Source organism: Hyperolius riggenbachi, chromosome 12 (genome assembly GCF_040937935.1).
Source record: "Hyperolius riggenbachi isolate aHypRig1 chromosome 12, aHypRig1.pri, whole genome shotgun sequence".
In the NCBI taxonomy this organism is placed as follows: Eukaryota; Metazoa; Chordata; class Amphibia; order Anura; family Hyperoliidae; genus Hyperolius; species Hyperolius riggenbachi.
Window position 1 is genome coordinate 162,875,042 of NC_090657.1, and position 27,813 is coordinate 162,902,854.

Below are 27,813 nucleotides of genomic sequence, written 5' to 3' on the forward strand. Positions count from 1 at the left end.
CTTCATCCATCTTATTAACGTTTCATTGGTGCTATGCTGGTAAGTAACATCTCGATATGTGCATTGCATTGTGGTAATCCTGTGTCCTTACTCCAATTACCCCTGTCTGCCATGTACTCTAGAGTCTAGAGTGCTTGTGGCCTCATGTAAAACTTGCACTGGGGCCTCAAGCTTCTTAGTTTCTTCACTGGTATCCTGGCTAGGGTCTGTACCTGTTCAGTAAGGAGTTCAAGGCAAGACCTAACACTGCAGGGTGGCCTTTGAGCACGTCCCAGTGGCTGCAGCTCTTGAGCGCTTTGAGTCCGACAGGAGAAAAGCGCTATACAAATGTTCAGATTATTATTATTACTGGTCAGATTTCCTGGTCAGCTTCAGATTTCCCTGAGTATGATTGGCTGTTTAGCTTCAGTTGTAGCCTTTATGGACCGAACGGCACCTGTCACATGTAGAGCTTCTTTAACCACTTAAGGACTGCTGTCTTAAAACCCTTTAACCTCCTGGGCGTTATGGACGAGCTCAGCATAATTTTGCATAATTTATTTTTTTTTGCATAATTTTTTTTTCAAACGCGCAGCCTGGCCAATCATCGCCAGGCTGCGCTATGGGGTGGATCGGGACTCCCCCTGACGTCACGGCGTTGATGACGTCATTCCGATCGTTGCCATGGCGACGGGGGAAGCCCATACAAGAAATCCCGTTCAGAACGGGATTTCCTGTTGGGTATAATCGCCGGCGGCGATCGGAGGGGTGGGTGGGATAGCGAAGGGAGGGGGGAAGCATGTAGCTAGCGCTAGGCGTGGGTGGGCGGAGCCTAATGCCGGCAGATGCATCCCCGGCTATTCAGTCCCCCAGGTGCCGCCGCCCCTGCCGATCGGCGTTACGCGGTCCTGGGGGTGCCACTTTGCCGCCGCCTATTGGTAGTGGGCGGTTGGCAAGTGGTTAATGGACAACTGAAGAGAGAGATATATGGAGGCTGCCTTATTTATTTCCTTTTAACCACTTAAGGACCGAGGTGATAGAGATCTACGCCCTGTTTTGATGGGCTCCTGGCTGGCAGGGCGTAGATCTCTATCACCGGCGCCGCCGCTCCCCGCCGCGATCGCGCGCACCGAACCGGCTGCACTTAGCTGTCTTATGACAGCTAAGGCTTCCGGGTATCGGCAGGAGCCGTCACTGATTGGCTCCCTGCCGTGTGATCGCTGTGAGCCAATCACAGCGATCACCCTCCGAAAGGCAACATAGTTGCCGTTCCGCCTCCCTCTCCGCCTCCCTCTCCCTGTCACTGTGGATCTTGTGTGACAGGGAGAGACGCACAGCCTGCAGCCGTGACAGGCTGTGCGATTTTAGTGTAAAAAAAAATGTTTTTTATATCCAGATCTCCCCCCAACCACCTATATATATATATATATATATATATATATATATATATATATATATATATATATATATATATATATATATATATATATATATATATATATATAGATCTATATATATATATATATATATATATATATATAGATCTATATATATATATATATATATATATATATATATAGATCTATATATATATATATATATATATATATAGATCTATATATATATATATAGATCTATATATATATATAGATCTATATATATATATAGATCTATATATATATATATAGATCTATATATATATATATATAGATCTATATATATATATAGATCTATATATATATATATAGATCTATATATATATATAGATCTATATATATATATAGATCTATATATATATATATAGATCTATATATATAGATCTATCTATATATATATATATATATATATATATATATATATATATATATATATATATATATATATATATATATATATATATATATATATATATATATATAGATCTATATATATTTTACTGGATTGTGATTTTAACCACTTGCTGACCGCCCCTACGCGGCGGCAAAGTGGAGCCCGCAACGACCGCAATACGCCGATCGGCGGCGGCTCGTTGCGGGCTAGCTGGCCGGGGATCGCACGCTGGATGTGCCCGCCCGCGACGTCAACCCTCCAGCCAATTAGCAGCGGCGGCGGGTTGTTAACCCCCGATCTGCCGCATGTAAAGCGGATAATACGCTTTGTAATGTATACAAAGCGTATTATACAGGCTGCCTCCTGCCCTGGTGGTCCCAGTGATTGAGGAACCACCAGGGCAGGTTGCAGCCCTCCTAGTAAGTACCCAAGCACACTGATCCTGCCCCCTGATCGCCCACTGCACCCATCAGACCCCCCCCTGCCCACCCCTCAGACACCTCTTTGCACCCAATCACAAATTAATCACTCCCTGTCACTATCTCAACGCTATTTTTTAGATTAGGTCCTAAACTGCCCCCTGGGGGCTCCTGAACACCCCCCCCCCACACCCTCAGATCCTCCCTAGACCCTCCCCCCTGTGTACTGTATACATCTATTCTTCCCTATAATCACCCACTGATCACCTGTCAATCACCCATCAATCACCCCCTGTCACCACCTGTCACTGCCACCCATCAGATCAGACCCTAACCTGCCTTTTGTGGGCACCTGATCACCCACCCACACCCTCAGATTGCGTGCAGACCCACCCTCAGATCACCTCCGAAAGTGCATTGTTTACATCTGTTCTCCCCTCTAATCATCACCGTCACCAACTGTCACTGCTACCCATCAGATCAGACACTAATCTGCCCCTTGCGGGCACCCAATCACCCGCCCACACCCTCAATTAGCCCCCCAGACCTCCTCTGATCAACTCGCCAGTGCATTGCTTGCATATATTCTCCTCTGTAATCACCTACTGATCACCTATCAACCACCCCGTCATCCCCTGTCACTGCTACCCATCAGATCAGGCCCTAATATGCCCCCTGCGGGCTTCTGATTACCCGGCCAAACCCTCACCCGCCCCACCACAGTGACAGAAATTTTTTTTCTGATTACTGCTGGTACGACTTAATTGCCATGTCCAGGTCACGATTTGAGAACATTCCTGCACTTCAGTGCCAATACAACCTGTCATCTAAGAAGCCACCCTGCTTATGACCGGTTCCACAAAATTCGGCCCCTCATAGACCACCTGTCATCAAAATTTGCAGATGCTTATACCCCTGAACAGTCATTTTGAGGCATTAGGTTTCCAGACTACTCCTCGTGGTTTTGGGCCCCTAAAATGCCAGGGCAGTATAGGAACCCCACAAGTGAACCCATTTTAGAAAGAAGACACCCCAAGGTATTCCGTTAGATGTATGACGAGTTCATAGAAGATTTTATTTTTTGTCAAAAGTTAGCGGAAATTGATTTGTATTGTTTTTTTTTCACAAAGTGTCATTTTCCACTAACTTGTGACAAAAAATAAAATCTTCTATGAACTCACCATACACCTAACGGAATACCTTGGGGTGTCTTCTTTCTAAAATGGGGTCACTTGTGGGGTTTCTATACTGCCCTGGCATTTTAGGGGCCCTAAACCGTGAGGAGTAGTCTAGAAACCAAATGCCTCAAAATGACCTGTGAATAGGACGTTGGGCCCCTTAGCGCACCTAGGCTGCAAAAAAGTGTCACACATGTGATATCGCCATACTCAGGAGAAGTAGTATAATGTGTTTTGGGGTGTATTTTTACACATACCCATGCTGGGTGGGAGAAATATCTCTGTAAAGGGACAACTGTGTGTAAAAAAATCAAAACATTTTAATTTACAGAGAGATTTCTCCCACCCAGCATGGGTATGTGTAAAAATACACCCCAAAACACATTATACTACTTCTCCTGAGTACGGCGATACCACATGTGTGACACTTTTTTGCAACCTAGGTGCGCTAAGAGGCCCAACGTCCTATGAGTACCTTTAGAATTTCACAGGTCATTTTGAGGCATTTGGTTTCTAGACTACTCCTCACGGTTTAGGGCCCCTAAAATGCCAGGGCATTATAGGAACCCCACAAGTGACCCCATTTTAGAAAGAAGACACCCCAAGGTATTCAATTAGGTGTATGGGGAATTCATAAAAGATTTTATTTTTTGTCACAAGTTAGTGGAAAATGACACTTTGTGAAAAAAACAATAAAAATCAATTTCCGCTAACTTGTGAAAAAAAAAAGAAATCTTCTATGAACTCCCCATACTACTAACGGAATACCTTGGGGTGTCTTCTTTCTAAAATGTGGTCACTTGTAGGGTTCCTATACTGTCCTGGCATTTTAGGGGCCCTTAACCGTGAGGAGTAGTCTAGAAAATAAATGCTTCAAAATGACCTGTGAAATCCTAAAGGTACTCATAGGACTTTGGGCCCCTTAGCGCAGTTAGGGTGCAAAAAAGTGTCACACATGTGGTATCGCCATACTCAGGAGAAGTAGTGTAATGTGTTTTGGGGTGTATTTTTACACATACCCATGCTGGGTGGGAAAAATATCTCTGTAAATGGACAATTGTGTGTAAAAAAATCAAAAGAAATCTCATTTACAGAGATATTTCTCCCACCCATCATGGGTATGTGTAAAAATACACCCCAAAACACATTATACTATTTCTCCTGAGTAAGGCGATACCACATGTGTGACATTTCTTTTGCAGCCTAGGTGCGCTAAGGGGCTCAAAGTCCTATGAGCACCTTTAGGCTTTACAGGGGTGCTTACAATTTAGCACCCCCCAAAATGCCAGGACAGTAAACACACCCCACAAATGACCCCATTTTGGAAACTAGACACTTCAAGGTATTCAGAGAGGTGCATGGTGAGTCCATGGCAGATTTCATTTTTTTTTGTCACCAGTTAGCAGAAATGGAAACTTTTTTTTATTTATTTTTTTTGTCACAAAGTGTCATTTTCCGCTAACTTGTGACAAAAGATAAAATCTTCTATGAACTCACCATGCCTCTTAGTGAATACTTTGGGGTGTCTTCTTTCCAAAATGGGGTCATTTGGGGGGTATTTATACTATCCTGGAATTCTAGCACCTCATGAAACCTGACAGGTGCTCAGAAATGAGAGAGATGCTTCAAAATGGGAAAATTCAATTTTTGCACCATAGTTTGTAAACGCTATAACTTTTACCCAAACCAATAAATATACACTGAATGGTTTTTTTTTAATCAAAAACATGTTTGTCCACATTTTTCGCGCTGCATGTATACAGAAATTTTACTTTATTTGAAAAATGTCAGCACAGAAAGTTAAAAAAATCAGTTTTTTGCCAAAATTCATGTCTTTTTTGATGAATATAATAAAAAGTAAAAATCGCAGCAGCAATCAAATAACACCAAAAGAAAGCTGTATTAGTGACAAGAAAAGGAGGTAAAATTCATTTAGATGGTAGCTTGTATGACTGAGCAATAAACCAATAAAGCTGCAGTGGTCTGAATGGAAAAAAGGCTCTGGTCCTTAAGGGGTGAAAAGACTGCGGTCCTTAAGTGGTTAAGCAATACCAGTTGCCTGACAGCCCTGCTGATCCTCTGCCGCTAATACTTTTAGCCATTGACCCTGATCAAGCATGCAGCAGATCAGGGGTTTCTGACATTATTGTAATTATTGTCAGATGTGACTATTAGCTGCATGCTGGTTTCTGGTGTGATTTAGACATTACTGTCTGCAGCCAAATAGACCAGCAGGCCTGCCAGGCAACTGGTATTGTTTAAATGGAAATAAATGGCAGCCTCCACATACCTCTCACTTAAGGTTCCCTTTAAGGACAGACAGGCACCTGTCACCTGGAGAACTTCTTTAAGATGACACTGCTCACCCGGATTCCTTCCATATCCAGAAGAGAGCAGTAGGGGCTTAGTCACAGCTACAGGAGTCACAGTGGTGGAGGCTGATGTTGGTCTTCTGATGTTACTCCATATTTTATTAAAGTCAATAATGCAGATAGGAGTGACATCACCAGGCTTTAGGGACAGGGCCACAATGCCCCATTTATATGGAACAAGCTCTCTGGAGGTCAGAGGGATATCGCTAGCTCTCCTGTCAGTAAATGCCCCTCATGTAAGGCTGTCTCACTATTCCTCCATCTCCTCCTCTCTGTATCTCAGGAGACCTGGCTGACATGAGGCAAGACCTGGAGCTGAAGCTAGAGGTCCGTCCTATGAACCCCTCAGGCCTCATATTCCACCTACAGTCAGAGAATGACCTCTCTATCCAGGTGTCTGCGGCTAATAAGAAGGTAACCAATCACTGTTCTCTTATCATCAGCTAATTTAAGGTGCCCATACATCTAGCGACTTGGCGGCCAATCAACCATCCGATTTGATAATTATTATCGAATTGGATTAAAATCTGTGCCACCAAGTGCACTCCCGATCAGCGATGCAACCAATTTCGGGTTGAGCATGTCGATTAGACATGCTGCAAGATGTCGGGCCGTCGTGGTCAGTCGGGTGATCGGCGGTAAATGTGAGCGATACTGGGACGGGCAACGAAAACGGCAAAACCCTGGCGCGGTTACCCCAGTGTATAAATGTATGCACCGTGTGTGCATTACCTGTCCTGTGTCACAGTGCCCATCTGTCTTGCGAATCTGCCGCTCTTCCATTAGGCCTATACACGCTGTGCGAGTGTGACGGGGGTTATGTGGCAAAAGTAACATTTTCCCTGGGGGCCCAAAGCTTTTTAGCAATGCCGCTGTAAATACCTTCTGTTTTAAAGAGAACCTAAGGCGTTTCCTGGGGGACATATGGGACACAGAGGCATGTTCTCTGCCTCATGACACGCCTCTGTGTCCCTCCACCGCCACGCTAGAGCCCCCTGAAATTAGCGACAATATTTGTCGCTATTTCGGAGGGTAAATAGAGAAGAGGGATTCCCTGTTCCTACAGGCTTTCCAGAGCTGTCATTGGGTATCTCTCTCGCCCACCTCCCTGCATGCTGAGAGAGAGATCTCTCTCCTTCCAGCATCGTGACCAAGAGTTCATGAAAGTGAAAGTGGGCCAGTGCAGCCCACAGGAGCGGCGGTTTTTGCGGCTACCCGATCCGCTCAGCCCCCAGATCAGGTAGTATTTGTTTTTAACTTTATGAGCCCACCTCGGGCTCTCTTTAAGAAGGCTGTTTTCTGGTGGCCTGTCAGTGATGGAAGCACTCCACAGTCTCTTCTGTATGATCTTCTTATGTTGTTATTATCATGTGTTTGGCTGCAGGTGACTGTAGAGCTGAGTGATGGGCGAGGGAAACACTCCACAGAGGTGAACCTGCAGCAGTCGCTGTGTGACGGCCAGTGGCACACCATCGCAGGTCAGTATATCTCTGCAAAACACTACTGTACAAGGAAGGGCAATGATCCACCATAAATCATCCCCATTACGGGGCTCGCATGCCATCTACAGCCAGCCCAAAGGAATCCATTCACAGGAGCAATGCTGAGGAGTTCTAATGAGCATTATAGCAATAAGATATACAGTGGCTTGCAAAAGTATTTGGCCCCCTTGATTTTTTTTGCATTTTGTCACATTACTACCACAAACATGAATCAATTTTATTGGAATTCCACGTGAAAGACCAATACAAAGTGGTGTACACGTGAGAAGTGGAACGAAAATCATACACGATTCCAAACATTTTTTACAAATAAATAACTGCAAAGTGGGGTGTGCGTAATTATTCAGCCCCCTGAGTCAATACTTTGTAGAACCACCTTTTGCTGCAATTACACCTGCCAGTCTTTTAGGGTATGTCTCTACCAGCTTTGCACATCTAGAGACTGAAATCCTTGCCCATTCTTCTTTGCAAATCAGCTCCAGCTCAGTCAGATTAGATGGACAGCGTTTGTGAACAGCAGTTTTCAGATCTTGCCACAGATTCTCGATTGGATTTAGATCTGGACTTTGACTGGGCCATTCTAACACATGGATATGTTTTGTTTTAAACCATTCCATTGTTGCCCTGGCTTTATGTTTAGGGTCGTTGTCCTGCTGGAAGGTGAACCTCCGCCCCAGTCTCAAGTCTTTTGCAGACTCCAAGAGGTTTTCTTGCAAGTTTGCTCTGTATTTGGCTCCATCCATCTTCCCATCAACTCTGACCAGCTTCCCTGTCCCTACTGAAGAAAAGCACCCCCTGTGCATGATGCTGCCACCACCATATTTCACAGTGGGGATGAGGTGTTCAGAGTGATGTGCAGTGTTAGTTTTCCGCCACACATAGCGTTTTGCATTTTGGCCAAAAAGTTCCATTTTGGTCTCATCTGACCAGATCACCTTCTTCCAAATGTTTGCTGTGTCCCCCACATGGCTTGTGGCAAACTGCAAACAGGACTTCTTATGGTTTTCTCTTAACAATGGCTTTCTTCTTGCCACTCTTCCATAAAGGCCAACTTTGTGCAGTGCATGACTAATAGTTGTCCTATGGACAGATTCCCCCACCTGAGCTGTAGATCTCTGCAGCTCGTCCAGAGTCACCATGGGCCTCTTGACTGCATTTCTGATCAGCGCTCTCCTTGTTTGGCCTGTGAGTTTAGGTGAGCAGCCTTGTATTGGTAGGTTTACAGTTGTGCCATACTCCTTCCATTTCTGAATGATCGCTTGAACAGTGCTCTGTGGGATGTTCAAGGCTTTGGAAATCTTTTTGTAGCCTAAGCCTGCTTTAAATTTCTCAATAACTTTATCCCTGACCTGTGTGGTGTGTTCTTTGAACTTTATGGTGTTGTTGCTCCCAGTATTCTCTTAGACAACCTTTGAGGCCGTCACAGAGGAGCTGTATTTGTACTGACATTAGATTACACACAGGTGCACTCTATTTAGTCATTAGCACTCATCACTCATCATCGTCTTTGGGCAACTGACTGCATTCAGACCAAAGGGGGCTGAATAATTATGCACACCCCACTTTGCAGTTCTTTATTTGTAAAAAATGTTTGGAATCATGTATGATTTTCGTTCCACTTCTCATGTGTACACCGCTTTGTGTTGGTCTTTCATGTGGAATTCCAATAAAATTGATTCATGTTTGTGGCAGTAATGTGAAAAAATGTGGAAAACTTCAATTGGGCTGAATACTTTTGCAAGCCACTGTGTGACGGCCAGTGGCACACCATCGCAGGTCAGTATATCTCTGCAAAACACTACATCAGGATTACAGCACTTTGTTTGGCCTTATTTCCTCCAGGACACGTGAGGCAAAAACAAAGGAGACAGCCCTAAAAAGATTAGAGTGCTCATACATTGCTCGATATTGCCAGCTGATCGGCCTTCCAATTCAATCATTTTATTCAATCGAAAAAGATTTGGTGCACAACATGGCCATCCGACAGATCTTTTGATTGATCTCCTGATCGATCAGGAATGGCATCTCGGTCGTGGGAGCTGAATTGGGTGCACAATAGAACTGGCATTCACAATTGCGACAACCGACAGACCCCCACCTGGCCTCCTGCAGTGCCTGCCATCTCCGTGAGCACCTGTTCCACGTGACACTGTCGCATGTAGCATCACAACACACCGAGTCACGTGGTACAGGCGTTCGTGGTGATGCCGAACACCAGAGGAGGCAGGGAGCTGCCCTGACGTAGAGGTTAGAGTGACAATGGGGAGGGGGGGGGGGGGGGGCTTGCAAGGCTGAGGTGCCTCAGTGATTGGAGGAGAAAAGAAAAAAAGTGAGTAGAGGATCGTGTTTCAGATAGGCAGCTAGGCAGGGAAATAAATGGAAGAGGAAGAATATATTATAGATAAAATGAACCCCCAGCATGCAACTGTTTGGCACTGACTATTAAAGGGCCAGTGCTCTTTAAAGAGAGTCTGAAGCGAGAATAGATCTCGCTTCAGACCTCATAGCTAGCAGGGGCATGCGTGCCCCTGCTAAAACGCCGCTATAGCGCGGCTTAACGGGGGTCCCTGTCCCCCCAAACCCCCTCCGTGCAGCGGGGGAGCGCTTCCTGGTTGGGGCAGGGCTAACCGCCGCAGCCCTGCCCCATGCGCGTCTGTCAGATGCGTATCTCCGCCTCTCCCCCGCCCCTCTCAGTCTTCCTTCACTGAGAGGGGCGGGGGGGAGGCGGCGATGCGCGTCTGATAGAAGCGCTGGGAGGCAGGGCTGCAGCCGTTAGCCCTGCCTCCAGGAAGGATATCTCCAGCGACCATTTTCCGACCAACATTTGCGGGGGGTGGGTTGGGGGTGAAGGGACCCCCGTTAAGCCGCGGGATAGCGGCGTTTTAGCAGGGGCACACGTGCCCCTGCTATATATAAGACCTGAAGCGACATTTAGTCTCGCTTCAGTGTCTCTTTAAGTATGTGATAACTCCAAACCATAACAGCAGAAAAAGTTTTGAAAGCTTTGAATGCAGGATTAGCATCTTTATCCCTTAAAAATTTCAACAGCAACTGGTCTGAGTGTATTATGGCGACAATCCTGCTTTAACCTCCCTGGCGGTAAACCCCGACCTACGCTCTGGCTAGCCGCCGCAGGGGATCACATGGCACGGGAAGTTGTTTTTTTTATATATATAAAAATTGTTGTATTTTGTTAAGCTAGCACTTCGCTAGCTAACCATGTGGCCCAAGTCTCTCCGGTCCCCACCGATTGCCGCCGTTATACGTACCCCCCAGGGATCCTGCGATGGCGCAGCCTCCCAATCAGCTCCAGTTTTCGCTATAGGGAGGATTGGGACTGTGCAGGATGTCGATGACGTCATGTCCGATCGTCGCCATAGCGACGGGTGAAGTGGCGATCGGGAGGGGGGGGGGGGGGTTCAGAGAGGTTCCGGGGGGCTTGGGGCACATAGTTAGCGTAGTGCTAGCTAACAAATAAAAAACACGTTTTACTATAAAAAAAATCCCTCCCACGGACGCAGCCACTGAAACTGCGTACCGCCAGGAGGGTTAAGACTAATGGGGCAGATTAAGAGCAGATTCAGAGCAAGCCGCAGAACAACACAGTGACACTTCGGTAACTTACCAAACATCTACCACACATGTGAAAATATTGATGAATTAGCACACACAAGTCTAAAATACAGAATGCGGTGTTGTAACGACTTGCTTTTTGTTATCGAACAGCCTTTGATGAATTGAAGCCATTGTCTCCACCGATATCTCTTGTTTTTGGAGCAGCCAAGTTCTGCCTCTGATGTAAATTTGTCCTCTTCTCTCCTCCGCAGTGACAAAGGGAAGCAATGTCCTCCAGCTGGATGTGGACTCAGAAGGTAGCCACTTAGTGGGTGTCAGTCCGTCCTCCCATGTCAGGAGTCAGGGGACCCTTTATGTGGGCAGCGTGCCAGGTTGGTATTGTAAGCTGGTTGTGTTTATTGCAGCAGAAGTGAACATACACAGCTGAATTACGGCCAATAGTGTATCACAGAAGCCGCTATGGACTCTTTCACACTAGAGCCCGTTTCCTGCATTTTGACACAAAGTCGAAACTTTGCGTTATCCAAGGTAAAATGAAAGTCCATAGATAGACTTTCCTTTTTTTTGAAAGTATATTTTTTATTGAAAATTTTTCATAGAAAACAAAAAACAGGTGTGCCTGCCGACAGTGGTGGCACCAAAAACAATTATAACTGTTGACATAGTTACTCTCCATTCCGCCAAATTGCATAGGAAATAGCATGATATCTTTCTATGTGGCCTAAAATTTCGATGAAAAACATCATAACATAGGATAACAAGCAGTTGTATCACAAGAAGTAGGTTCTGACTCGAGTGCATCTCCCCGCGAGACTCCAGTAAAACGTGATGTCATATGAACTCAATCGTCAAATTTGAGCTTATAGTGTGAGATCCAGCAAGACCACATCTTCCTAAATTTTTTAGGGCACTTTCTTTTAAGATAGATAGGTTTGATGATGGCTAGATCCTTGTGGACATATGAGGACCAGTCCTTTTTGGTGGGAGGTAAGGGTTGTTTCCATCGGAGTATGATCATTTTTCTAGCATATGCTACAAGGGACCTGTAGGCCTGCATTTTATGGCTGGACAGTGCATTTTCAGCCAGACATCCCAGCAGAAGCTGTTCAGGTTTCGGATCAAACGCAATTCCGAATACCCGTTGAAGTTCTAGGTGTATCTGTGACCAGTAGGAGCAGATACCATGTGAAAGATAGACTTTCCTTTTACTTTGCACACCCGACGCTGCGTTACGTTGCGGTTCAACGCACCCGGGAGCTTTTAATCATCGGGAGACGGCGGTTCCCCTTCGGGTGAATTAATAGCTTCGCACCGCAGCATCCCGACGACACGCCGCAGGCTACATGCAGGAGAACGGCTTCTGCACGCCTTGTCAGATGTGAAAGAGCCCTCAGAGTAGATCTGGTGATGTGGAGAACAGACCCCTCACCTCCTGACCAGCAGTAACTTCCTGTGTGCCTAATTGCTGTGGAGGGCTGGCCTGCAGGACCACGTTGTGATTGATAAATTGATTGATCACATTGTAATTGAGGAGAGTGCAGGTGGTGTGGCTATCTGTACCCTTCTTTCAATCAACAATAGGCATTGGTCACACTGATATGCTGTATTTTTGTCTCTGTACTTGTCTGTTTTTTCCCCTCATTTTCTGATTCTCTATTTACATCCACAATAATAAAGAGATGCTGTTTTCTGACTTCTGCTGAACTATCAAACTTTCCTCTTTTCTGCTGCGAATGGCAAATAAGTGAAATAAAAGTCAATTATGGAGTGTGTGCATTCATTACTCATAGTTACACTGTCTTTACTGTCTGAAGGGTACAGTGCAGGTTGTTTCTATGCTGAGGGGATGTTGCCTCAGTGGAGGGAAGAATGTGACCGCTATGGCAACTGCTCTGGGGGGTTCAGTACTGTCAGGTGATGCCAGTTATTTGCTTTGCTAAGTCTAAGGACTTTTTTCCACGAACTGTTGATAGGCAGTGCCTCTCAAACTCTCACAACTGCTCACTGCTGCCTGGAAACTGCTCGTTGCTTCCTGGTAACAGCATGCTGAGCACACAGTTCAACAGTCTGTGGAAAGGAGGGCCCAGCGTGAACGTTAGCGATTGCTGGTGGAAAAGGGCCCTGAGAGTTAGCATTTGTGGAAGATAATGGTTAGCCTCTAATGTATTGTTTTCCCCAAGTTTGAGGCTTTAGGAAAAGTTCAAAAACTTAAAGAGCTTGTGAGGCAGCCACGACAGCGCATTCAGTATGCAGTAGCTGTGTTAGGGCTGGAACCCACAAGAGCGGTTTTGTGAGCATTTCTGGAGCGATTCAAAACGCTCAGCTAATGTTAATGGATGGAGAAACTTCCACTGGAGCGTTTGCGATACCTCAAATCGCAAACGCAGGACATGCAGCATTTTGGGAGCGTTAGCGCTTCAATGTAAAGTATATAAACGCTGGCTTAACCTCTTGAGGACTGCAGTGCTAAACCCCCCTAGTGACCAGGCCATTTTAAGCAAAATGTGCCACTGCAGCTTTAAGGCTAAGCTGCAGATCTGCACAACACAGCACACACGTGATTTCCCCCCCCTTTTCTCCCCACCAACAGAGCTCTCTGTTGGTGGGGTCTGATCGCCCCCAGATTGTTTTTTTTTTTGTTTACAAATATTTTTGTTTCTTTTTTTATTAAAAAAAGCGTGTTCTTTTAAATCTATTCCCTCCCTCCCTCCCTCCTTCCCCACAGCCAGCCAATTGTGGCGATCGGCTGTCATAGGCTTCTGCCTATGAGAGCCGATCGCTCTCCAGTGTCCCAGGGGGACAGCCGTGTCACATGGCTGTCCCCAGTACAGCGCTGCTGCCGATCGCAGCGCTGTACGGGTAAATAGACGGCGATCACGCCGTCTATCAGTCTCCCGAGCGGCAATAGCCGCTCGGAGACTGAAGAGGGGGCGGAGCTCCGCCCTCCGAGAATGAGATGCGCGCGCAGCGTGCGCGCGATCTCATTCAAAACAGAGCCCCAGGACTTTACGCCAATTGGCGTTAGGCGGTCCTGGGGCTGCCGCCGCGGCCACGCCTACCGGCGTGATGCGGTCGGCAAGAGGTTAATCGCTCATTAAAACCTGCATGGAGCGATTTTGCGAGCGTTTTAACCTTACCACACACTGTAACAAAATTAAAATTAATTGAAAGGACCAATCAAACTTTAAAATGCTAATTGCTACACAACCGCTGGCAAATTGATACACTTTGTAAAATCACTTCCTAAAACGCTCATGAAACTGCTGACAAACCGCTCATACAAAATGCTAATGCTTGCGATTAGCGGTAGTGTTTTGCAGTGGGTTCCAGGCCTTATGGAGACTTCCCCCCCCCCCCCCCCAAAAAAAACTACTTATTGAATATGTGCTGTCTTACTAAAGTAGGAAGAGCTGAGGTTTGAACCCAGGTCCCCTGTGTCAGAGGCAGAGCCCTTAACTGGTACACTATCCAGACATTGCACATTACTTACTAACTTACTACCTACCTTTGAGATTTTAAGGAAATCTCAAAAATTAAGAGAAAAAAGTACAAATAATGATTCCATTATTTTTTTCAGTGCTTTTCTCCTTTCAGACTCAAAGCAACCACTCACCCCAGAACTCCTTACTGAATAGGGAAAATTAAGAAGAGCCAAGATTTGAACCCAAGTCTCCTATGTCAGAGGCATAGCCCCTTAACCATTACACTATATAGCGACTTGCACATTGCAAAGTACACATAAGTGGAAAAGTGTTTTTTTTTCACCAAATTTGATGGTTTTGCAAAATCTCAAAATGTATTAAAGACCAAATACTTGCACGACTGATGGTTTTGATTTTTTGCTAAATCTTGGGGTTTTTGGAAAATTTCAAAAATAAAGAGAAAAATGTGCAAATTAGTGCAAAAAAAGTACAAATTAGTGCAAAAAAGTGCAAATCCTCGCACGACTGATGTTTTTGATTTTTTGCTTAATCTTTGGGTTTTGGGAGAATTTCAAAAATAAAGAGAAAATGTGCAAATTAGTGCAAAAAAGTTCAAATCCTCGCACGACTGATGTTTTTTATTTTTTACTGAATCTTGGGGTTTTTGGAAATTTTCAAAAATAAAGAGAAAAAAGTGCAAATTAGTGCAAAAAAGTACAAATTAGTGCAAAAAAGTGCAAATCCTCGCACGACTGATGTTTTTGAATTTTTTTGCTTAATCTTGGGGTTTTGGAAAATTTCAAAAATAAAGAGAAAAAAGTGCAAATTAGTGCAAAAAAGTACAAATTAGTGCAAATCCTCGCACGACTGATGTTTTTGATTTTTTGCTTAATCTTGGGGTTTTTGGAAAATTTCAAAAATAAAGAGAAAAAAGTGCAAATTAGTGCAAAAAAGTACAAATTAGTGCAAAAAAGTGCAAATCCTCGCACGACTGATGTTTTTGATTTTTTGCTTAATCTTGGGTTTTTTGGAAAATTTCAAAAATAAAGAGAAAAAAGTGCAAATTAGTGCAAAAAAGTGCAAATTAGTACAAATTAGTGCAAAAAAGTGCAAATCCTCGCACGACTGATGTTTTTGATTTTTTGCTAAATCTTGGGGTTTTTGGAAAATTTCAAAAATAAAGAGAAAAAAGTGCAAATTAGTGCAAATTAGTGCAAAAAAGTACAAATTAGTGCAAAAAAGTGCAAATCCTCGCACGACTGATGTTTTTGATTTTTTTTCTTAATCTTGGGGTTTTTGGAAAATTTCAAAAATAAAGAGAAAAAAGTGCAAATTAGTGCAAAAAAGTGCAAATTAGTGCAAAAAAGTGCAAATCCTGGCACGACTGATGTTTTTGATTTTTTTGCTTAATCTTGGGGTTTTTGGAAAATTTCAAAAATAAAGAGAAAAAAGTGCAAATTAGTGCAAAAAAGTGCAAATTAGTGCAAAAAAGTACAAATTAGTGCAAAAAAGTGCAAATCCTCGCACGACTGATGTTTTTGATTTTTTGCTAAATCTTGGGGTTTTTGGAAAATTTCAAAAATAAAGAGAAAAAAGTGCAAATTAGTGCAAAAAAGTGCAAATTAGTGCAAAAAAGTACAAATTAGTGCAAAAAAAGTGCAAATCCTCGCACGACTGATGTTTTTGATTTTTTTGCTTAATCTTGGTGTTTTTGGAAAATTTCAAAAATAAAGAGAAAAAAGTGCAAATTAGTGCAAAAAAGTGCAAATTAGTGCAAAAAAGTACAAATTAGTGCAAAAAAGTGCAAATCCTCGCACGACTGATGTTTTTGATTTTTTGCTTAATCTTGGGGTTTTTGGAAAATTTCAAAAATATCGAGAAAAAAGTGCAAATTAGTGCAAAAAAGTACAAATTAGTGCAAAAAAGTGCAAATCTTCGCACGACTGATGTTTTTGATTTTTTGCTAAATCTTGGGGTTTTTGGAAAATTTCAAAAATAAAGAGAAAAAAGTGCAAATTAGTGCAAAAAAGTACAAATTAGTGCAAAAAAGTACAAATTAGTGCAAAAAAGTGCAAATCCTCGCACGACTGATGTTTTTGATTTTTTGCTAAATCTTGGGGTTTTTGGAAAATTTCAAAAATAAAGAGAAAAAAAGTGCAAATGACTACAAATTAGTGCAAATCCTTGCACGACTGATGTTTTTGATTTTTTTGCTTAATCTTGGGGTTTTTGGAAAATTTCAAAAATAAAGAGAAAAAAGTGCAAATTAGTGCAAAAAAGTGCAAATTAGTGCAAAAAAGTACAAATTAGTGCAAAAAAAAGTGCAAATCCTCGCACGACTGATGTTTTTGATTTTTTGCTAAATCTTGGGGTTTTTGGAAAATTTCAAAAATAAAGAGAAAAAAGTGCAAATTAGTGCAAAAAGTGCAAATTAGTGCAAAAAAGTAGAAATTAGTGCAAAAAAAGTGCAAATCCTCGCACGACTGATGTTTTTGATTTTTTTGCTTAATCTTGGGGTTTTTGGAAAATTTCAAAAATAAAGAGAAAAAAGTGCAAATTAGTGCAAAAAAGTACAAATTAGTGCAAAAAAGTACAAATTAGTGCAAAAAAGTGCAAATCCTCGCACGACTGATGTTTTTGATTTTTTGCTAAATCTTGGGGTTTTTGGAAAATTTCAAAAATAAAGAGAAAAAAAGTGCAAATGACTACAAATTAGTGCAAAAAAGTGCAAATCCTCGCACGACTGATGTTTTTGATTTTTTTGCTAAATCTTGGGGTTTTTGGAAAATTTCAAAAATAAAGAGAAAAAAGTGCAAATTAGTGCAAAAAAGTACAAATTAGTGCAAAAAAGTGCAAATCCTCGCACGACTGATGTTTTTGATTTTTTGCTAAATCTTGGGGTTTTTGGAAAATTTCAAAAATAAAGAGAAAAAAGTGCAAATGACTACAAATCCTTGCACGACTGATGTTTGTTTTTTCTTCTGTGGTTTAATAATCTTGCAAATCCACGCACGACTGATGTTAGGAATGATCAATGATATGCAAATATTACCAAGTTTATGCAAATGTATTATATTTATGCTAATATTTGCATACAATTTGCATAAACTCAGAAATATTTGCATATCATTTATCTTCTCTATTAACAATCTGAATGTTAGTTTTTGCATTGCATTAGATTAATTTTAAATCTGGAAGTAGAAATTAGAGATATTTGTACACTATTCTGTTCTATTGATTGCTGAATGATAGTCAGTGCTCTTTATTTATTGGATAAGTCAGTAAATAGGCAGTGTCTGCATATAAAGAGTTATTAAAGCAATAGTGCACAGAGTGTTTTTCCCCCTCTGAATTTCTTCTTTGTATTGCAGCAAGTCTTCTCGGCAGCGATGTTCTCTTGTCTCCGTACTACGGCTGCATGCGGAACCTCAGCATCAACAGACGACCAATTAACATCTCAAACGCCGGAGCTTTCTCAGGATCTGCTGGAGTAAACATCTGTCCAGTGCTCTAACCTGCGAGCTGGTAGAGGAAGGACACTAATGTGACAGCTACTGTCTGAGGACAGACACCAGTACACTGTGCCAGTAGCTCGGGAGGAGACAGATCATCTTCTATCCTTCCCTCTATATCAGAATCATGGGCGTTTTTTACATATTTATGTATAACCAGCTGATGCCCAGCTTTGCCTCACATTCAACAACTCAGCCAATCACCCACCATGACATCACCAAATTCAGTGCTGTTTCCCAGAAGCATGTTGGTGTATAAGATTAACAGCAATGTGCATGAATTGCCCAGTCTGGCACCCAAGATGACACAATGTAAACATTTCAGACCCAAGCCTGCAGCTAGTGGTCTATAATCTGCTGCTGTATGGCCAACTTCACCAAACTCACATTTGTAACCCCAACTTGCAGTAAAATTCACATACATAATCCAGGCCAGTTTCTGCATCTGTCACATCATTAGCACATGAAGTGAAATCGCATGTAGTGAAAAGGGGCCCCTACAGTCACAGAAAATTGTGTAGCAATTCCTAGCAGGGCACGATTTCCAATACACCTATTATATCAGAATATTAGGTGACCCAGCTAAAGTTACTAGACCACTATGGGAATTAATACATTTAGATCTGTGAATGTTAGATTAGGCCATCATGTTTTGTTCAAATATTATAAAAAAAACAGGTCTCCAAAGGGAAACTAGTCAAAACACAATACATTTTAAGTGTTGGAAAGGGTCAGAACCACTGTTAGGTCTGTAGGTTCCAGTTGATTAGCTCTTCACACTCCGTTTTCAGTTCCCCTCCCTGTTGTCTTGCAGAGTTAGTGAGATCTCTGGAGCAAGGACACATTTGGTAATATAAGACCATAATTAGGTTTCAGCTGCACCAGAACCCAAACAGCACATGATCCAGCAGTGAAACCACAACTAGCCAGAATTGGTGTGCTGTGAAATTGAATGCAGACTGTGCTAGTTGCAGCACATGTACTGCTGAAGTCAGACCCAAACAGCAACACTAGTGAGGACATTGATGGAAAATTGTACCGTGTAGATGAGGCTTTACTTTCACCACAGGTTCAATTTAACAGACAGACAGATCTATTAGATAGATCAAATAAGAAATTTCATCGTGTGTAGATATCCAAATTGTTTCAGATCAAATTTGCGATAGATTTTGCTTTGACAAGTACCCAACATCTCTTGCAAAATCTAATGCAATCCGATTGGACTGGTGGTACAATTTTTCATCAGATCGGATCTATTAGATAATATCCAGTGTAGATAAGGCTTTTAAGAAAATAAATATGGCTGCCTTCACATCAAACAATACCAGTTGCCTGGCAACCCAGCTGACCTATTTGGCTGCAGTAGTGTCTGAATCACACCAGAAACAAGCATGCAGCTAATCTTGTCAGATCTGACAATGTCAGGAACATCTGATCTGCTGCATGCTTATTCAGGGGCTATGGCTAAAAGTATTAGAGGCAGAGGTTTATTTAGCAGGACAGCCAGGCAACTGGAATTGCTTAAAAGGAAATAAATATGGCAGCCTCTCACTACAGTTGTCCTTTTACATGTGCTTCAATCACTCCTCTAGCAAAACTGTAGAGACTATAAAGCCAAATGCTGGGAATACATCATGAGTGTTTTTGGGGGTAGAAAAGCTCAATAGATAATTTTCAACAGGTCCAATCTGATTTTGATCTTTTTTCTGATCGATATGAAGTGAATGGAAATCGATCGGGCCCAAAAAACTGCAAGTGTAAACGGGGCCTTATGCTGGGAATACACAATCTCTAAAAAGTAATGCAAATGTGTTTACATTTTGCAATACTCATTCTAGTGAATAAATTGCAACACAATCACCAGGAAACATGCACCACTTTTGTGTAGTGAGTTATTAACGCCATAGATTACTTGTGCAGCAGTGCTTTGCTGATGGCCAATCGAAGACTGAATAGCGGGCAAAAAAAAACGCCCAAGTGTGAATGGGACCTAAAATAAACATGGCATGTATCGTGTGCCCCTAAAAAGTTATGATGCCTTTACTTTTTTCCCCTCTGAACTCACCCTCCAAGCCCACTTGCAGCACACAGCCCCACCCCCCTTACAGAGACCTGTAGTATCTCAGAGATTGCCATGGCAGTGGGGCTATGCGCTGGAAGTCGGCATACATAGGGCTCAGGAGGAGAGTTGGGGGAACTGTAGTTTTTAGTAAAACATAATACAAGCCATGTTTGAGGCAGGTTTTACACTTGATGCAGCACACAGCACAAATGAGGCTTCATATGACCCTGCGCCACAGTGCAGCAACAGGGTCATATGATAGGCCCGCCCCTCAGCTAGAGGCATACTCTACTGGGCAGAAAGTGCATCACTGGGACTCCCCATAAAGGTGACATCTCCCTGAGATTCACAGTATTCCCATTCATGGAGTTCTCTGGATCCAGCACAATGTAGATAATATTAGCAAGGTCTTCACATTTCCAGGCCAGGGTTTAGGTAAACTGCCCACCCCATACCTTAGAAGTGCTTTGTAACTATCTGCACAGAGATGCAACTTTAATCTATTTCAGACTCACCTTCACTCCAGCCCAGGCCCCAATCAAACACAGGGGATGCTTGTTTCAGGAAAACCTCTGGCAGACACTGAAGGCTCATACACACATCAGACCATAGTCTTTTGAAAATGAAAGATCACAGACCAATTTTACCCCCTTCCATGTAGTATGAGAGCCATACCTACAGTCTTTTCTATGGGAGCTGAACTCCCCATCAGACAGAAATCTTTGCAAGATGCTGCACACACAGATGCTGTACAGACACAAAAGATCAGTATCTGCAAAAGATCTGTTCCTGCAAAAGATACGTTCCTGCAAATTGCATTCATCTGCAGATCAGATCCACCAGGATGGATTTTCAGATCTGCAGATGAATGTCAGTTAAACAAGGTGTGTATGAGGATCTGCAGATCTCATAGACTATGAATGCAATTTGCAGGAATGGATCTTTGGCAGGAACAGATCTTTTGCAGATACTGATCTTTTGTGTCTGTACAGCATCTGTGTGTGCAGCATCTTGCAAAGATTTTTTTCTGATGGGGAGTTCAGCTCCCCCCCCCCCCCCCCCCCCATATCATCTCATTCCACCTGTTTTTAGTGAGAGTCCTTTCCAACAATCCCTTCATTTCTACCAAAGAGGCAGCGAGGAGCTCTGCAATTCACATTGTGTTGTATAAAAGCACGTATTGTTATTCTTACAGCTGGAATGTGACTGGTTGCTAACTGGCGAGTCAGGCCCTACACTGGAATCCTCCAAAATTCCCTTTCAAATGCCTATGGTGTACATTTTAGGGATATAATAGTTTCGAAGTAGAAGACGTCCTGTGGAGATATTTATTGTGTTGTTTCCCCCCCCCCCCCCCCATGTTCTTCCTGTGGTAGTCCTGCGTGGATAATTTTAATAAAATATAAATGTATTTATAGCCTACTTCAGCCACTGATTTTTCACCTCTGCACTTACATGTCCGTGTATTCTTACATGCATGTGTATAAATATTTAATGTACACGCAGCACACACACTAACACTTGATCAATGTATTTTAGAGGCAAGAATCTCCGGCGGAGGCAGCCATCTTATTAGGTGATGGCAGCCATGACATAATGGATAAGCCCTAACATAAAAGATGGTGTCACCACCTGACAAAATGGCTGCCTTTCACACTTCCTGTTCTGTCCACAGGTAACACTAGAATCTTTATTTCTATGGAACAACCCGATTTTAGTTTCCTGAAGGAGATCTGTAAATGAATGGTATAGTCTGTCTCTGTAAAATAAAAGCTATTTTCTCGGTCATGTGGTCTCTTTTGTTGGTGAGCCTCTGGAGACGGCGCACAGGATAGAGTGCTTTATAATCACTGCCGGATCAGAGACGCCATTACTGGACTGAGAACAGACCACACCTGAGAGATGACAGTGTGTGCGCTTTAGAAAGGTTTATTAAACATAGAAGGACATACAGGAAGGATAGGGAGCCAGGCTAAAGCGTAGGGTGCCATTCTGTGACACGGGGACAGATCCGCGGCCTAATCTAGACTCATATCTTCCTCCTCCTCCTTCTTCTCTTTAGAGTCTCGCTCTTTCTGAGAGGAAGTATTCTGCATGGCCTTGGCAAATGCTTCAATATCTGCAACCAAAACAAACAGGAAAAACAGCTGTAAGGTAAAGTCTCACTGTGTGTGCAGGGCTGCCATATTTCCTTTTAAACAATCCCAGTTGCCTGGCTGTTCTGCAGATTGGTAGTGTCTGAACTGCAACCACACACGTGTAACAAGCATGCAGCTAATCAGAAACATCTGATCTGCATACTTGTTCAGGGTCTATGTCTAAAGCCTCATCTACACGGGTAGATAAGGCTGCGATCCGGCGGCTCAATTAGCCGCCGGATCGCCTCTTCCGCGTCCCTGCGCGTGCGCCGCATTCGATTCCCCGCTCGTCCCCACAGGCGCCGTTTATCTTCCGCTCGATTCCCTGCCATTGTCCCCTCGCGGGGAGCGTGCAGGGAATCGGCGGTGGGGAGATCCGTCCTGTCGGATCTTATCAATCGAGCCGCTGATAAAGAACATGGCGGCCGCATCTACGCGTGTAGATGCGGCTTTTAGACTCGCACACATTCACAACTTATGTCACCTGTCGGGGATCAGGATCTGATCCCCTTGGGCTGAGCCCTGTTGCACACGTCAGCTATGTAGCTGATAACGCGCTGTGTTGCCATGTGGGGGGCTCAAACAATGGGATCGGCAGGAGGGTGGGAAATCTAGATTAGATTTAGAGTAGATCCTTCAGGTGCCATACACACACACCTGAGACAGTGATTATCGGCCACTGCATCAAACTTAGGTCAGACTTGTGTACGAGGCTACAATGAAGGCCGAGGATCAGCAGGACTGCCAGGCAACTTGCAGTGTTTAAAAGGCATTAAAGTTCAGCCTCCATATCCCACATCGGGATACACCTGCATATTCCTGTCTCTTCAGCCTCAGCCGTTATTAGCCCAGATTATAAAGCCGGTACTGTAATAACTCAGCCCCAGCAGGCATACCCCCAGATTATAAACCCAGTACTGTAATAACTCAGCCCCAGCAGGCATACCCCCAGATTATAAACCCAGTACTGTAATAACTCAGCCCCAGCAGGCATACCCCCAGATTATAAACCCAGTACTGTAATAACTCAGCCCCAGCAGGCATGCCCCCAGATTATAAACCCAGTACTGTAATAACTCAGCCCCAGCAGGCATACCCCCAGTTTATAAACCCGGTACTGTAATAACTCAGCCCCAGCAGGCATAACCCCAGATTATAAACCCAGTACTGCTAAAAACTCAGCCCCAGCCAGTAGAACCCCAGATTATAAACCCAGTACTAATTATTCACAAGCATGTCACCATGTGTGAATAATACGGCTATAGCATGAATGCGGGGCATGGAGGGATGCATGTAACCAGAGCCACTCACCTCCTTTATTGGCTGCATCCACCGCCTCCGCTGGCAGTCCAAACTGACTCATCAATGGACCCAACTGACAGGAAGCAAGAGCAGCACTGAACATGCTGAGGGCCTGGAGACAGAGAATATCATTAGTCATAGGAAACACCAGCCCTCCATTCTCCAGGAACACACAGGGCTTTGCACACATCACATGCACCCCCACCCAGTACTTCTGACCTGTAGCAACTCTCCAGATACTGCCACTTGTGAAATGTCCCCCCTTCACCCATCATCATCGGCTCTTACTGAAAATATCTATTGTATGGAAGTCAATTCCCTGTAGCAGCTTCTATGGGTAAATAGTGACTGGACAACTCTCACTTTATAGGTTTTCATTTATACTGTATGTGCAAAGGAGATGGTGTCCTGCGCTCCCGACTGCGGCAATGCATGCTGGGAGATGTAGTCCGCTAATGTGAACGCATCCCCCAGCCAGGAGTTTTACTTGCATAGAATAACTACAGCTCCCACCATGCATTGCGGCAGACGGAAGCAGGTGACAACACTGGGAGCTTTAAAATGCTGCCGATGCAATTCTCCCCGGGGAGGATGACAAATATGGGCAGAAGAGCAGCCTTCCATAGGTAAGTAATGTCAATCACCAGTGCACACTGTATTACGATCTCCCTTATAGGGAGGTAAAAAAAAAAAATACTGCTGCGCCGCCACCCTGGCGCATTTAATAGAACGCCAGGGTAGTGAAGTGCTACTACAGACTGCAATGTAAAGTGAAGCATTCTGAGCGGTCTGCTTTATTATTTACTAGTCTATGCAGAAGGGGACTCTGTAGAGCGAGAAATATACACAACAGGCACAGAGAGGGAGAGACACCAAACATATACATACACACAATAGGTCTCTGTGTCTCTCCCTCTCGCCCTGGCTGTCTACACTAAATTGTAATTGTTGTGGCAGAGGAGACAGCAGGAGGGGTGGAGCTACATTCTGCCTGCACTTGCTCCTCCCCCTCCCTATATACTGCATGTGAAAATAACTACCGTATTTTTCGGACCATAAGACGCACTTTTTCTCTCCCAAAAGTGGGGAGAAAAAGTAACTGCGTCTTATGGTCCAAATGTAGCATGGGGAGGGTCCCGAGTGCCCAGCTTTTCAATAAACCACTCTGGCTATTATCAGCACATCGTGCTTAGTCTGAAGCGGCACTGTAGGAGGCTTTATTACCTAAGCATGACCTGACAAAGCAGGCGAGTAACGTGACAGGGGTGAGTGACCTGAAGCCCTCGACTGCTTCAAACAGCCCTCTGATACTTGTGACCAGCCAGAGAGAGAACGAGAGGTTGACGTTATGATCCAGTCTCCCTGCAAAGTAACACACTCTTCAGCTGAGTCGGCTCTGGATCACTCAGCCTGTTGCCATGAATCCTCTGCACTCTGCCCGCAGCGTTTGAGCAGCGTAATCTCCCCGCTTCCTCTCTCCTTGTCTCCACGTGCACCACCACAACATCTGAGCTCAGCGCTAAACAGCACTGTTGTCTCAAGCTGACCTGAACTCAGAACTTCCTCTCTGCTCTAAAAGATGCACAACAGCCTTTACAGATTTACATTTCTTTGTTCTAGCTGATACAAATCCTGCATTAACTTTGCACTGTTTGTACTTCCTGCTTTCATGGAAGCAGACATATTGTTAACATCCTGTGCTTTCAAATGAGCTTATCTGCCATGGCAGTCTGCTGACCTTGGGGGGAGATCAGATTACAACGTGTGATTAGACACAAATGAGGGGAAATTGGACATCCTGAACTGTCTAAATACCTCAGTTTTCCTTCTGTCCTGTGCAAGAGTTCAGGTCAATTTACTGTAACATGTTGCCTTCAGACTGAAATGGCACCACCAGTCCACAAGTACAGTGTGGACCTCCTTGGCCTCCTGCAGCAGGCTTACCAGTTCCACCACCACATACTAGCCAACATACCACAGCCTAGAGATCTGCTGCCCATCATGCACTGACATGCTGATATAATATATATATATATATATAGATAGATAGATAGATAGATAGATAGATAGAGAAGAGAAGAAAGAGAGAGAGAGAGATAGATAGATAGAGAGACTGGTTTCTGGCATATTAGATACACCAAGGGGACTAAATAATATAGCAGACCAGTTTGAGGGGAGAAGCTCCGCAAGACGCCTCTGTACCATGGACGCACCAAATTTAGTATTTGTTTCCTGTTTTTTTTCCTCTAAACCCAGGTGCGTCTTATGGTCCGAAAAATACGGTACAGGTTCGCGTTCCACGGTTTTTACACCGTAAAGTTCCTGACATTGACACTTTAGCTGTGTCATTTTGATACAGCAGTAACTTTTTAAATTATCTATGTCAGTGGTCCTCAAACTAAGGCCCGCGGGCCAAATGCAGCCCAATGAGGTCTGTCTGTCTCTCTCTCTCTCTCTCTGATACGGTCTGCTGCATCAAACCTTAACTGAGAGGGATATGGATGTTTCCTTTTACACAATACCAGTTGCTTGGCAGTCCTGCTGATCTCATAGGTTGCAGTAGTGGCTGAGTCACACACCTAAAATAAGCATGCAGCTAATCCAGTCTGACTTCAGCCAGAGCACCTGATCTGCGTGCTTGTTGAGGGGCTGTGGCTAAAAGTATTAGACACACAGGATCAGCAGGAGTGTCAGGCAACTGGTATTTTAAAAGGAAAAATCCATAGCCTTCTCAGTTTAGGTTCCCTTTAAATATTGGTGGCCCACTTATAGCAGTTCTGGCACCACCCTTCCACATGGAAGCCAGAAAGCAGTAATTTGCTAGCCTCTGGGAATGACTTATAGCAAGCATAATCACATATTGTGGTCAGTAGTGTGCAGGAATGTTGTGTTTTTTTTTTGTTTTTTTTTTTACAAAGGGGAAATGGAGGGTTGTATTGCATGTTTCTTCAGAGATCGTGTGTATTGGTGAGATTGTGCTGTAGGCTTTGGCAGGCCATTCGGTGACATTATTGCTCACATATGACTTGCTATGTTAGGGTCACGATATCTGCACATGCTGTGGTGGAGGTCCATGCTATCTGCACATGCTGTGGTGGAGGTCCATGCTATCTGCACATGCTGTGGTGGAGTGCATACTATCTGCACATGCTGTGGTGGAGTGCATACTATCTGCACATGCTGTGGTGGAGTGCATACTATCTGCACATGCTGTGGTGGAGTGCATACTATCTGCACATGCTGTGGTGGAGTGCATACTATCTGCACATGCTGTGGTGGAGTGCATACTATCTGCACATGCTGTGGTGGAGTGCATACTATCTGCACATGCTGTGGTGGAGTGCATACTATCTGCGCATGCTGTGGTGGAGTGCATACTATCTGCGCATGCTGTGGTGGAGTGCATACTATCTGCGCATGCTGTGGTGGAGTGCATACTATCTGCACATGCTGTGGTGGAGTGCATACTATCTGCACATGCTGTGGTGGAGTGCATACTATCTGCACATGCTGTGGTGGAGTGCATACTATCTGCACATGCTGTGGTGGAGTGCATACTATCTGCACATGCTGTGGTGGAGTGCATACTATCTGCACATGCTGTGGTGGAGTGCATACTATCTGCACATGCTGTGGTGGAGTGCATACTATCTGCGCATGCTGTGGTGGAGTGCATACTATCTGCGCATGCTGTGGTGGAGTGCATACTATCTGCGCATGCTGTGGTGGAGTGCATACTATCTGCACATGCTGTGGTGGAGTGCATACTATCTGCACATGCTGTGGTGGAGTGCATACTATCTGCACATGCTGTGGTGGAGTGCATACTATCTGCACATGCTGTGGTGGAGTGCATACTATCTGCACATGCTGTGGTGGAGTGCATACTATCTGCACATGCTGTGGTGGAGTGCATACTATCTGCACATGCTGTGTTGGAGGGCATACTATCTTGCACATGCTGTGGTGGAGTGCATACTATCTGCACATACTGTGCTGGAGGGCATACTATACTATCTGCACATACTGTGTTTGGGAGGGGGATACTATCTGCACATGCTGTGTTGGGGGCATGACATCTGCTCTGGTAAATGGGAGACATGAGAGCTGCCCATGTTAATAGGCGCTGTCTACAATACCTAGGCTCAATGTGAAATTTTTCTACATCATTTTATGTATACTCCGACCTCCCCAGCAGTCTGAAGTATGTTCACCCGGCCCTTGACCGAAGTGTGGGGACCCCTGATCTATGCTATCTTAGTGATACAATCTAGGCTTTATTTGGGTAATATTTCCCTCCCAAAACTATTGTTTTATAGTCCATTTATGGGGAAAAATAAGGCGTAAATGCAGAAAACTTTTTTTTTTCATTTTTCCCCCTTCCTAATTTTCACATGACGCATCCCACAGTTAAACATTTACAAATAAATTTGGCCCTTCCCGATGATACCCCATATGCCACATTTTACCTCTAGCTGAGGTGGACCATTATCCCCAGTCTATGTGCCTAGGGCGATTGAA

The 27,813-nt window shown here is 44.0% G+C and overlaps 2 protein-coding genes across 2 annotated transcripts in view; one reads left to right on the top strand and one right to left on the bottom strand.

The window, feature by feature from the left end:
- Positions 1-20,580, top strand: part of LAMA5 (laminin subunit alpha 5) — a 332,936-nt gene extending 312,356 nt beyond the window's left edge. Inside the window, exons 77-80 of the mRNA XM_068264501.1 lie at positions 6,062-6,192; positions 7,163-7,256; positions 11,108-11,227; positions 17,650-20,580. Coding sequence (XP_068120602.1) covers positions 6,062-6,192; positions 7,163-7,256; positions 11,108-11,227; positions 17,650-17,792 — 488 coding nt within the window. The 3' untranslated portion in view covers positions 17,793-20,580. The remainder of the gene's footprint in view (positions 1-6,061; positions 6,193-7,162; positions 7,257-11,107; positions 11,228-17,649) is intronic.
- Positions 20,581-21,765: 1,185 nt separating this feature from the next.
- Positions 21,766-27,813, bottom strand: part of ADRM1 (ADRM1 26S proteasome ubiquitin receptor) — a 30,111-nt gene continuing 24,063 nt past the window's right edge. Inside the window, exons 9-10 of the mRNA XM_068261856.1 lie at positions 23,302-23,404; positions 21,766-21,971 (exon numbers count right to left, since the gene is read on the bottom strand). Coding sequence (XP_068117957.1) covers positions 21,871-21,971; positions 23,302-23,404 — 204 coding nt within the window. The 3' untranslated portion in view covers positions 21,766-21,870. The remainder of the gene's footprint in view (positions 21,972-23,301; positions 23,405-27,813) is intronic.